A 13,732-nucleotide genomic window follows, 5' to 3' on the forward strand; every position below is an offset into this window, starting at 1 on the left:
ATTAGATAAATAACTAATTACTATAATTCAGATTTACTTAATAGAGGTGGTTGCAACTGCAGAATCGTACTCTGCCAAGGCGCAACAATTTGATTAATTTTTTGCCAATTTTCAGAACTACATCCAAAAAGTTTTAAGAGAGATGCATCACTCTTTCAGTTATCCCATAACAGCATGTTGTATGCATGAACTGAAACCTTAATTAGGCTGCAAAGATGATCATTTTGTCATGAATCGCGGATATCTCATAAGAACATTAGTGAGTATCTCTACATTTAAATGCAACAGAAACTTTAACCTTGTTTTTGCATATAGTGAATATAGAATGCTTAATTTGTACCACATGCATACGTTACTCTAAAGCAGAAAGAAGGAGCAAGAAGTTCCATATATACATATATTGTACATGTAATAATGCCATTTGAAAATCCACCTGTGTGCCTTCTTCAAAGAAACTTTTTCCTATGAGCATTCTACTATCATCTGTTACTACGAAGTTTAAAAATCAAGAAAACCTACTGTGCAATGAAATTTTTAAAAGCAGTCAGTCTTTGCATATTCGTTTATAGTTCAGGTTATGTTATCTATTCACTTTTGACTGAATCATTTTTTAAAAAGCTTTGTAGTAACCAGTGTTACTAGAAAGTTGATTGAAAATGAAGCAAATCCACACCTGTGCATGAAACAAAACTATCTTGCACAAGCCGTGTTCACCTAAAATTATGACCTTATTTAATAATATTCATGCATGTTTTGTAACTATGGTTTTGTACTTTAACAACATAATTATTTTTATTGACTTCCTATTGAATGATGTTTCAAAAAGGTTAAAATAGTGTGTTTTAACTTTCTATTAATTTTTTTAACATACTGAAGTTAGAAAAAATAACGTAACGAACTTTCTTTTGACAAACGCTACTAAAAAGTAAAAGTCAATAGGATGTTGCTAAAGTAGATAGGAAGTTGATAATTGTTCTAAGGAAAGTATGGAAGGATTGTCGTATGGGGTACTTCAGAAATGAAATAAGAATGAATTATTTTAAGAAACTTCCCGCGAATACCGTCGTGCTCTAGCTTAGCGGGCATTATTTTGTGAGCGATGCGATCAAACACTTTTAAAGAATTAATGAATACCACAAGAGTGAGAAGTTTCTGGTCAAATGACTCTAAGATAAGCTCTTTTTGGGTCAGAAGCGCGGTTTCCGTCCTAAGATGTTGGTGAAGACCATGTTGGCTGGGAGTTCGTACGTTATGTTTTTCACGAAAACCAGACATTCATCTGAATAGTATCTTTTCCAAACACTTGGAGAAATCAAGTAGAATGGAGATAGGGTAATAATTTGAGAGAATCTTTTGTATCCTTATTAAGGAACAACCGTGACTTTAGCAATCTGCGTTCTTTTGGGGAATACTGCTTGTTCGATACAACATATAAACATGTATTCTGGCACTGAACTATTTACATCGGCTACATGTTTTATGGGTAAAATTTTAAGGTCATTAATATCAAGCGACTTACTGTTGCGTAAAGCCAGGAGGCAATTTTTGATTTCATTCACATCGTTTGGTGACACGAATGCACTGGAAATAACCCGTAAGTCAAGACATTTCAAACCAGAGACGCGAAGTAAGCATTGAAATTGTCTGCCAGCCTTTTCCCACTCACAGCTTCATTGTTCACTAAAAGTTCAAGCACACCATTAGCAGTTCTACCTCAATTTAAATATTGGTTGATGTTCTGCCACACAAGATCGCTCCTTTTTAAGAAGTGTTGACTGAACAGTTTTTCTATATATCTTTGTTTCGCATGACGAAGAAACGACGTTACTTGGTTCCGGCATTTTTTAAAATTGTACAAGATCATTTGGTGTCGTGGTTTGGATTGGGCGGTTATAAAGGTCTGCTTTCTATTTGATCATTTTAGGGCATTCTGCGGTTACCCATGATTTTTTAGCTTTTCAGGGCTTTTTGAGCGTTACCGTAGAATAGCTTTGTTCATATACAGATTTAAGTATCGCAATTAAGGCATTTTAAGCATTATCTGGACCATTTTTATTGTGCACAACGTCCCTGTCAAGGTTGTAAGTCTTGCCAGAAAGTAATTCAAGGTGTCATTCTTAATGCGCCGGTACATGATTGTAGGGTATGTGCATTGTTTTTTAGAGTTTACTAACGCAAGAATGATGTATGTTAGAAGATGTTCACTTATATGAAGATTATTTACTCCAGAATTAAGACAATCTGCTGCGCAGCTGATAAAAAAGACATCTATTGCCGTCGCTACCTGTAATCGTGTGGGTTCATTTATGAAGGAAATGAAACCATTGCATTGCAATATGGACTCAATCTACAGTTTGTTAGTAGAATATGAAAGAAAATCAATGTTGACGTCAACACCTAAAACTAGATCCAGGTTGTTTTCTGTGACGCATTGGAGATATTCGTCAAGAAAGCAAGGAAATCGGAAAAGTTGCTTTTAGGAGGCCGGTAGATAACAGAGAAGATATTTCTACCACTTTGTAGGTAGAGTATTTCGTAGTCATCATGAGGTACAGTGAAATCAGTGAGACGGCCGCATTCCAAAGTTTTTTCTGTCGCTATTATAACACCCCGCCTCGGTTATCAGGGCGATTTTGCACATACGCGTTGTCGTTTGGCAACTATAATGCTTCATAACTATATTTGTACCAGGTTTCAGCGACTATTATTATGTTGAAACGGCAGTGTGCAAAGAAACGCTTCAAACTCGTCACCTTTGTTGCGCAAGTATTGTGCTTTGATGCAAAAGAAAGACGTCATTTAGTTTTCATGAGTAGACATAGCGGATAAAGCAGACGGCAGGAATGATTGACGCATTGTTTGTTCCGAAAGAGAAAGGAGTCCGTCCATGAGGGGGGCGAAAACGTAAAATATTAAGCAAAGCCGGTCCCCTAAGGTAGTTCATGAAGTTCAAAAACTTTAGATACGACTGTCACCGACATGCCTCAGATTTCCTGAGCAGTACCTTTCCGTTACTCTGTCCGATGTATTTGTAGCCGTGTTCTTTGGCCAATCCTTCGTTTTTTTTTCCCTGCAGTTCGCGTTTCCTTTTGGTCAGATTCTCTAGCACCTACATGTTTCCATTTTCGTTCGCGATATTTTTTATGTTTGCCCACCACCGATCTTGGGTTTCTTGCTTTGCGAAGCGGCGGATAACCGCAGGAATCCTACAGTGCCCTATTGGCAGCTGGTGTACGGCACCTACGTTATTACCAGATAGCGGCGGGGGCGGAATCTTAATAGTGATACCATTAACTTTTGCCAAGATAGCTTCTTTTCCGGTTTCAGGGATTTCATAAAACTGTAGGTTAGCGCGTCTACTCAACCACTCTAGTTCATCAAGCTGACTTACGAGGGCTTCGGTACATTAATTTCCTTCGGGTTTTTCAACCCTCTTTCTTATATTTTTTTTATTGCATACTGTTTTGACTTCGAGGTGGAGGACGAAAGGACGAAAGACGGTCTCTTTCCTCAGCGAAGAAGAAACGAAAAGCTTTATACAATATTTACAGACAGTGGATGATAGCGAACATGTAGCAGCAAGAGGGCATCAGACTGACTGGGCGGCAGCAAGCGACTCTCTCTCTCCTCGCACTCGGCTGGTTCTCCCTTTAGTCCCGTTGGCGACCCCTGGTCGGCAGGAACCAGTTTGGCAGGGGCCGACGTCACTCTCGTCGAATTATTGATTCGTCGCAGAGATGGCTGGGTGCTTCTTGAAGACCCCCTCGTGGAATTCATGATTCGTCGCGGAGAAGTGGGAGCTCTCGTCGCCTCGCGGATAGCCACATGGTGCACGTAGTATGGCAGATCCGGTCGCATCGATGATAGACAAGTGGTATGGCACAACAATGCCCCCTTTTTCTGCACACGCTCTAGCAAATTAGCCGGTTGATCAGACAACATTGTACATATTTCTCGACACCTTCAACGGTCTGTTTCAGATGCATCAGGAATTCCAGTTTTTGATTAATAGCTAGCAGCATATGCCACATGTTGTATGTTTGGCTCGGTTTCTGATTTATCTGGCTGTGTAGAGTCGGAGATTTTGGTGCTCTAGATTTATTGCACCTCCAAGGTTTTCTATAGTGATTTTTCGATTTCAGCGCAGTTTCTGACATGCTAGCGCATTTGCATATATGGAACACGGTGTGGCATTCACTGCAGGACAGGCCATAGTGATCTTCCAGAGCTGATTGACACTCCGGTCATTCATCACCATTATAAATTGCGGCACACTTGGCAGCAGCAGTGAGGCAATTGACCAAACAAATCTTTTTCCTACGAGAAAAAAGGAGAGAGCACCAACCTGCAACGGCACAGCATACAAATTAAACAGATGTCGTCGTGGCCACTGCTGCTGCCAAAGTGTTTTCCGTGGTGCCACTGGGCCGCTTATTATACTGGGTCTGTCGACGGTGGCGCCGACCAACGTGTCATTGATTCCAAGCTGGGTTAGTTAATCCTGGCTTCGTAAGGGCACGTGAGTGAATTCGCTCTTTTCTTTTTCTTTATCTCGTCGTCGTAGCTTGCGTCTTTCAGGATTCTGCAGCAGCGCAACATACAAATTAAACAGATGTCGTCGTGGCCGCTGTTGCTGCCAAAGATCGCGAGAGGCAGCGCGTGGGTGATGCGCGGGCGCGATTCACAGCAGCCGCCGCAGACCTCCGCTCATGCAGTGCTTTCGTGAACAAACGAAGCGCACTACTCTGGCGCCATGTCGTAGTCATCGTCGCCACGGAGTTCGTCTTGTGCGGCACTACGCTTTTCTTCTCATGCTTGACGCACCCTCTTCCTCCGCATTCCGCCTTATGGTTATGCTGCACCATCCTCCTTCGCTTTTCTGATCTCTTCGCTATTGCCGACTCTCGCCTTCCGCTGCGCTCTGCGGTTGCTCGCATACTACGTTGTGCTCGTTCGCTCGGTTACGAGGTACCGCGGGCGACGCTCACCGCAGGCATGGACGCCTAAGTGATGCGCTCTAAAAAACACTGTTCATGTAACAATAGAAGGTCACTGAGGTCAAGCATGGAGTTAGTTGGCCTGCCAGGCTGCGATCGTCAGAAGGCCTAAAATGACCAAGGACAGACAATTATACCAGGTGTTATCGTGTCTGGCGATCCTTGCTTTTTAGCGCTAACTTAGCTTTCTCTATGCGAGTTAGATGCAAACATCAGGAGTGGGAACTTCTGCAAAGTGCCAAGTCTACGTCATGAACAAAACACGTAAATGAATACAGCCCAGCGCAAGAACACCGCGTAGGAATTGTATTAGCTAGAATAAATTTATTGCGCATCGCAATAAATTATTGCACGGTATACCCTTTGGCGGACTGCGATTCGTCTTAGCTGTAAGTTCAACTGCTGCGCGAATAGAAATGGAGATAGCGGGCATTAGTGACAGGACAATGTGTTTTGTCATGCCTTTAGTTTCCTTTAGTGCTGATATTGTGCAGTATTTCATATTTATTGCGTAAACCATTGCATTTACAAGAGAGCTCACACTCTAAGCAGCCTGTTTATAGAAGGCCATAGCGCTCCTGGCGAATCAAGTCTTGTGCCCGAAGAGCGCCCACGCACGGGTGACCTGCAACAACAAAATAAGAAGTGAGGGCGCATCGTTAAACGCTGATTACTCATCATCATCATCATCAGCCTGGTTACACCCACTGCAGGGCAAAGGCCTCTCTTGCAGAACACAAAACAATAAACATCACACGGTTAGCAGCTGGTCGGAATCACGTGGTCTTGCAGCGCCACACGAACGACAGAAACCACTAGCATAGAGGTAACATGTAAAAGTGGTGTTAGTTATCGGTGGCAGTGAAACAATTTAGAGAAGTGCGTACCGTTTACGACTTCATAATATTGTCGCGTATACCCTGCTGAAGTATACATGCTGAATGGGGATCCAGGCGTTTGTACTTCACGAAACCTAACCGTTGAAGCGCGATGCCGAGACGAACCTCGTTCTCTACGTCTTCAGTCCCCTTGCTGTGCCACACCATGTGGCACTACCCCCTCTTCAATAATAATAATAATGAAAGAATGAAAACATACATAGGCTTGACGTGAGAGCGCCGAGATGGCCTAGGACGAACACATAGGCTATAGTCACAATCACTGTCGTGTGCGATATAGTCACAAGGCAATCAGGGACGAGCGACAACAAAAACTAACCTAAGCGGCTGTAAACGTCGAATTTTAGGGGCTATGGTACGGTTTCAACCGCACAACATGCACAATCTCAGATTGCGGTTGTCGACGTCGGGAAGGCTGGCTTCTGTCAGGAAGGACTTCGTAATTCACGTCACTAATTCGCTGCAACACTTTATAAGGTCCGATGTAGCGACTCAAAAGCTTCTCGGATAGTCCTTTTCGGCGCACGGGAGTCCCGACCAAAACTTGATCGCCAGATTGGAAGTCGACTTGTCGATGGCGGAGATTCTAACGTTGCGCATCGATGCCCTGTTGTTTCTTTATGTGCACTCGGGCAAGCTGACGGGCTTCTTCCGCGCGCTGCACGAAGAGTTCGGCATCTTGGGCGAGATCGAGGTGAGCGATGTTGTCGCATGGCAGCATTGCTTCTAACAGAGTCTGCACTTCACGGCCGTAAACGAGGTAAAACGGCGTGAAGCGTGTTGTTTCTTGCGTAGCAGTATTATAGGCAAACATTACGTATGGGAGTATCTCGTGCCACGTCTTGTGCTGTACATCTACGTACATAGACAGCATGTCAGTCATCGTTTTGTTCAGTCGTTCGGTCAAGCCGTTTGTCTTCGGATGATAGGCAGTTGGCCTTCGATGGGTCGTGCAGCTCAGCTTAAAAACGTCTTCAATGAGCTGTGCTGTAAAGGCTTTGCCTCGGTCTGTGATGACGTGCGATGGGGCGCCATGCCGTAGGACGATGCTCTGTGTGAAAAACTGGGAAAACTCAGAAGATGTGCCTCGAGGCAACGCCTTTGTCTCAGTATACCGTGTTAAATAGTCTGTGGCGACGATTATCCACCTGTTGCCAGAAGATGACAGTGCAAACGGGCCCAGAAGATTCATGCCGACCTGGTCGAATGGTTTGGCAGGTGGGTCAATCGGATTCAGCAATCCCGCAGGCTACACAGCTGGCGACTTTCGGCGCTAGCATTCACGGCAGGCTTGGACGTACCGCTTAACACACGCGGCGAGTTTTGGCTAGTAGTAGGATTTGCGCACTCTATCAAGCGTTCGCGTAAAACCCAAATGGCCAGACGGAGGCTCGTCATGACAGGCGAACAAAACTTCGGCACGGAGGTTGTGGTGGAACGACCACAAGGTATGTCTTGTTGGTGGCAGCGGAGTTCTTATACAAGACGCCATGTCGTAAACAAAAACACGACAATCCTCGAGCGATGTGCCGGGGTATTGATGGGTTTCGTCCTTCCAGATGTTCGAATATAAATCGTAGTGAGTCGTCTGCGCGCTGCCGTGTGGACAAATCAGTAACGCTTACGGCCTCAAGGAAAACGCCGTCGTCCACAATGTCTTGGTCGGTAGTGTCGATAGGGGCGCGCGAGAGTGCGTCAGCATCTTCGTGTATGCGGCCCGACTTGTACACGATGATCACGTTGTACTCCTGCAAACGTAGACTCCACCTTGCCAGTCGCCCACAAGGGTCCCGCAAATTTGCAAGCCATCATAACGGGTGATGATCGGTTACAACTTTGAATGGGCGGCCGTAGTAAGGTCGAAATTTGGCCATCGCCCATACGACGGCAAGACACTCTTTCTCTGTAGTGGTGTAGTTGGTCTCTACACGCGATAGTGTGCGACTTGCGCAGGCAATCACTCTTTCAATACCTTCCTGCCGTTGTACAAGCACCGCACCAAGACCGACGTTACTGGCGTCTGTATGAACTTCCGTGTCCGCCTCCTCGTCAAAGTGGACCAGAACTGGTGCTGACACCAGACGCTGTCGAAGCTCAGTGAAAGCAGTCTCTTGCTCTGAGGCCCAGACGAACGATACATCGTCCCTCGTGAGTGGAGTCAGCGGCTCCGCCATCTTCGAAAAATTTTCGATGAAACGCCGGTAGTATGCGCAAAGGCCCAGGAAGCGTCGGACACTTTTCTTGTCGGTAGGTGTTGGAAACGTAGCTACAGCGGCAGTTTTCGCGGGATCGGGGCTAACGCCTTCCGCGCTGACCACATGTCCCAGAAACATAAGCTCCTTGTAGCCGAAGTGACACTTCTGAGGCTTAAGGGTGAGGTTAGCCGACTGAATGGCTTCGAGAACTTGCCGCAGTCGTTTCAGGTGGTCGTCAAATGTCGCCGAAAAAACAACCACGTCGTCGAGGTATACGAGGCACGTTTGCCACTTCAGAACAGCGAGAACGGTGTCCATCATTCGCTGGAAAGTTGCTGGTGCCGAACAGAGCCCGAAAGGAAGTACCCTGAATTCGTAAAGGCCATCTGGAGTGACGAAAGCAGTTTTTTCGTGGTCTCATTCATCTACCTCAATTTGCCAGTAACCGCTCTTTAGATCGAGACACGAAAAATACTTAGCTCGCCGCAACCTGTCTAAAGCGTCATCAATACGTGGTAGTGGGTACACGTCCTTCTTGGTGACATCGTTGAGGCGTCGATAATCAACACAGAAACGAAGCATTCCGTCTTTTTTATTGATCAGAACAACCGGGGATGACCACGGACTGTGCGAAGGCTGAATGACACCATCATGTAGCATCTCCTTGACTTAGGCTTGAATTGCCTCACGTTCATTCGGCGAGACACGATAAGGCTGTTGTTTGATGGGGCGTGCGTCGGCGGATGTCGTTATTCGGTGCTTCGTGATCGGCGTTTGGCCCACCATAGTATACCGAGCGAAGCACGCGCGGAATTCGGTCAGAAGTTCCTACAGTGCGCTCTTTTGGTCGTCCGTAAGCTCGGAGTCTACATCGATGTCCCTGAGTGAACCGTCGTCTGTGTCCACTTCAGAAGCAAATCACTCGACGATGTCCGTTGATGGTTCGGCATAGGCGACGGCAGTGCCACGAAAAATGTGCCGATGCTCAAAGGTAAAGTTGGTAACGAGGAGCGCTGTCTGACTATCACGAAGTTCCACAAGGCTTCGCGCTACACAAATATCTTGTGCCAGCAACATAGAAATGTTGCCTTCTACAATGGCTTCACCGTCTTGTAGTTCGTCGGACTTGACCAGAACCATAACACTTGCACGCGGCGGTATCGTGATGCTGTCGTCCGAAACGCGAAGTGCGGATCTGTGTCCGACGGCGTCGGTCTGTGTTGTTGCCCTTTGCGTCGAGAAAGTGATGCAGCGCTCGTGGAGGTCAATAATGGCACCATATTCCCGGAGAAAGTCCATCCCAAGAATCAAATCGCAAGAACACTCGCGTAGAACCAGACAAGTGGCGAGAAAAGCAGCACCTCGAATTTGTACTCTCGCCGTGCATTAGCCAAGTGGTGTGACGACGTGGTCACCTGCCGTGCGAACTGGTGCCCCGTTCCAGGGTAGCGTAACTTTTTTCAGAACCCTCACCAGTTTGCCACTAAGAATAGAGTAATCGGCGCCGGTATCTACAAGTGCACTCATTTTTCTGCCGTCGATCAACACAGGTATGTCCAGTGAAATCTTGTTGGCGAGAACTGGTTCTGGCGTCGTCGTATTTTCGTTGTTCTGCGGTCGGCACGATACGAGGTCTTCAGCGAGTAGAGTATCAGCGGCCCCGCCTCGGAAGGTCACTGCCGTCAGTTTTCCCGGCGTGAACTTGGTGATCTCCCTTGCGTCATCCTCGAGGTGGTATCACGAGCAGGGAAATATCGTCGCGGTGAAGGTGAGCGTGACTGCCGCTGCGATGCGCCCGTCCTGCGCTGCTGCTCGATGAATTCTGCGATGTCGGGAGGCGTCTGGCCAAACCTAGGTCGAGGCGAATCGATGGAAAAACCCCGCGGCAGAGTCGTCGATAGGGGCACTCCCGATACACATGACCAGCTTCGCCGCAGTGGCAGCACAGCGGTCGTCAGTCGGGTGCTCGCCAAACTTCTGGTTTCCTCGCGGGCGTTTGGCGGTCGTCGAAGCACGGTAGCGGAGTTGTCGGAGCGGCTTGCGCCGATTGCAACGCGACTCGCGACGCAACATAAGTAGGTACGAAAGCCTGGGCGGGGCTCAGTAATGTTTCTGCGTAAGTCTTCCGCGTAAGTCTTCCGGACTCACTTGGCAGAGGTGGCGCTTCACTGCTGGAAAGAGATGCCTGCAGTGCCGGCTGTACTTCGTTGCGTACGACGCTGACGAGGGAGCTGGCTGGCGGTGGCGACGTACCGTGGTGCTTCTGCAGCTCGTCGCGAACCACTGAGCGAATCAGCTCGCAAAGCAAGGCGACGTCGCACCCGAAGCCTACCGGCGTATCCGGAGAGCAGGCGGAGTTTACTTGTCGGTTGTACATGTTCGAACGTTGCTGCAGCGTCTTCTCCATTGCGGTGGCTTCGGTGAGGAACTCCGCGACAGTTGGGCATATTCCGAATAAGACCGCCAAAGAGCTGTTCCTTTACGCCTCTCATCAGATGACGCACCTTCTTCTCTTCCGACATGCCCGGATCGGCACGCTGAAAGAGACGCGTCATGTCCTTCACGTACACGGTGACGCTTTCGTTGGGCTTTTGGACGCGTGACTGAAGGGCTCGTTCCGCTTTTTCCGGGCGATCGGGGCTGGAGTAAGTCTGAAGTAACTTGTGCTGGAATTGAGGCCAGGATGACAGGGCACTTTCGCGGTTCACAAACCACGTGCGAGCACCATCCTGGAGGCTGAAGTAGACGTTCCTGTGTTTGGCGTTGTTGTCCCACTCGTTAAACGCAGCCACGCGCTCGAACTCCGCCAGCCAGTCTTCCACGTCTTCAAATATGTCGCCATGAAAAGCCGTCGGCACTTGGGGGTTCAGCAGCGTTAGGTAAGTCGGTGTCATCCTTTCCGTAGAAGTCGCAGTGGTCGTAGTCATCACTTTTTCCTGGAGGTTTCCAAATTCTAGGGCGAGGTCTCGTATTCGCCGGATTGTGCGGTGCACTGGAGTCACCTCCAATTGGGCGAGGTTCTTGCTGCCCAGGGGGGTCTCCTGTATAAGTTGGGTGTACCCAGGAAGCTCCACCAAATTGTCGCGTACACCCCATTGAAGTATACACGCTGAATTGGTATCCAGGCGTTTGTACTTCACGTAACCTAACCTTTGACGCGCGATGCCGAGACGAACCTCGTTCTCTTCCTCTTCAGTCCCCTTGCTGTGCCACACCATGTGGCAATATCAAAGATGACATCTTGTTCCCATCTTATTTCCTTCTAGATGGACTCAGCCTTTACCCAGGTATCACTTTACGGTTAACCCATCCGTCATACACAGTGAAATTCGAAATCAGCAATAAGAGGAACAGCTCGGAAGTTAACAATACAAACTGCTGCTAGTTTTATACCGTGAAAAAAAAGAAGGGCATGTGTTGGAAAGCAACGTACATGCAGCACCGACACGCGTTCACAGTGTATGCAAAAGGCGTTGCAATGTTTGGTTGCCATAGGCGAGCTCTATAGCTTTCTGTGAGGGTGATTCTCTAGAACAGTTCTCTTGCTGTCTGTTTTCCGCTTCATGTATTTTCAAACATCTCATCTCAGGAAGCCCTGCATATAGCCGAGCTGGCATGTTCAGCTTCCATTATGTTCTCTCTACCTATCTCGAAACCAGCCTGCGATCTCGTTTTCGTCAAGTCGGCCTACGGTGGCAAGTCGAAAGTAGGGGAGTGGTCAAGGGTATCTTCGGTGATCTCGTCGCAACCGCAAACCTTATGCGAAACTTTGTCCATCCCTCTGGTTAAAAAGTGCAGAGAAGTACAATGCAGCGGGATGCACAAACTGTCATTTGCACTATTCTGGACCATTTGTAGGGCCTTATAATGTTCTCTTTTCCGTTGTTAGGCAAGCGGAAGTTGCCGCTTCTGGTTGAGTGTCATCTTTATATGGTAGTACAACCAAAAGTTTGACTTAATTCTGTACGTCCTCCTCAGCACTGCTATTGAGTTATCTGGCACTATAACGTAAAGCTATTCCAAACTGCTTCCATCCCACTTCTGCAACCAGCGCTCTATGATTGATCAAACGTATTTCCAGCTACGCCCTCCTCCCTTTGCCTGTTGGTGACATGAGGTCAGAAAAACCGCTAAAACTCCCCAATTTCATATAACGTTCACACTGATTAGGCATAAATGTACCAAACAAAGAAAAGATTGTTTACAATGGCCCACATTTTTCGCAATGGGCCCACCGCTATTGGTAAAATGTTTGCTGACTGTGCTCACTTCGCCTTTAGGCCACATGAAGTCATAAAATCACATTAGCTCACGACGTCAAGGTGACATTTACGCATTAAACATGCCTTAATGGGCCAAACAAAACTGATTTTTTTTTCGAAATAGCCGGAGGCTGCACTGTTCCGGAAGTAAAATAAAATGTCCGCTTACAGTCTTACACAATCCGCCGTGGTTGCTCAGTGGCTATGCTGTAGGGCTGCTGAGCACGAACGAGGTCATGGGATCAAATCCCGGCCACGGCGGTCGAATTTTGATGGGGGCGAAATGCGAAAACACCCGTGTACTTAGATTTAGGTGCAGGTTAAAAAACTCCAGGTGGTCGAAATTTCCGCAGTCCTCCACTACGACGTGCCTCATAATCAGAAAGTGGTTTTGGCATGTAAAACACCATAATTTAAACAGTCTTAAACAAATGTACACCATTTGGGGCGTATATTTGCGACACAACAATAATAGTCATCTGTCTTGCTTGCGCTCGCTTTCTTCGAAGCGCTGCGTTCGCTACTTTGATCTCGAGAATGCTCTGCCATGCTGATAACACGCATGCCGTTTGTGACTTGGAAGTACCGGGTTCGCAGCGTTAAAGAAAGGAAATGCGGACAAGACAGATGAGGATCATTGTTGTGTGGCAAGATACGACCCAAAGGGGGTAATTTTGCTTAAGAGTGTAGCCATCGCTCTGGCAATAGCTACACGGGGTTGCCGGTGAGAAGCAATCGATTTGCGTATTTATAATAAACCTGTTACATGTCACTAACGTTCCTGCTGCCTTCAATCACGTATACGGCATTGCTCTGCCAACTTTTTTCGCTATCGATCAGTTTTAGTGGCATTTTCCATCTTGTGGTCGCACGCCGCCGCAATTTTCACCCAGTGACTGGAAGCTGAGAAAGCGGAGGCGGGCCAATCGCAGACACCGGAACCCTCCTGATCTAGTTATACACTTTCAGTGCACTAGTTCGGCGCTAACGTAACCCTCTCCACTTATGTGTAGTCCTCGCCCCTTATCAGCCAATTGGATAAGAAAAGCCTGCCAAGGTTGGGAATGCAAAGTTAGTCAAGATGAAGTGAACAAGATGCTAGCCAAATACATTTTTACACCTTCGTTAAGCCCTTCGGCGTCGCCCGTTGCGCATGTTAAGAATAATGATGGCACGTGGCGTTTTTGAGTAGATTATCGTCATCACAACGGAATTACGAAAAAGGACGCCTACTCCTTGCCTCGAATCGATGACGCGCTGGATTGTCTCCGCGGTGTGAATTACTTATAATTAGGAGACCTTCGGCATGGTTATTGACAGATTTCTTTGGATAAGAAGGCCCATGAGGAGACCGCATTCTTCAGCCCTGATAGTCTATA

The 13,732-nt window shown here is 47.2% G+C and overlaps 1 protein-coding gene across 1 annotated transcript in view; it reads right to left on the reverse strand.

Moving 5' to 3' along the window:
* Positions 1 to 5,487: 5,487 nt before the first annotated feature.
* LOC142570684 (2-Hydroxyacid oxidase 1-like) overlaps positions 5,488 to 13,732 on the reverse strand; it is a 55,464-nt gene continuing 47,219 nt past the window's right edge. The window contains exon 5 of the mRNA XM_075679032.1: positions 5,488 to 5,622. Coding sequence (XP_075535147.1) covers positions 5,555 to 5,622 — 68 coding nt within the window. The 3' untranslated portion in view covers positions 5,488 to 5,554. The remainder of the gene's footprint in view (positions 5,623 to 13,732) is intronic.

Source organism: Dermacentor variabilis, chromosome 2 (assembly GCF_050947875.1).
Source record: "Dermacentor variabilis isolate Ectoservices chromosome 2, ASM5094787v1, whole genome shotgun sequence".
In the NCBI taxonomy this organism is placed as follows: domain Eukaryota; kingdom Metazoa; phylum Arthropoda; class Arachnida; order Ixodida; family Ixodidae; genus Dermacentor; species Dermacentor variabilis.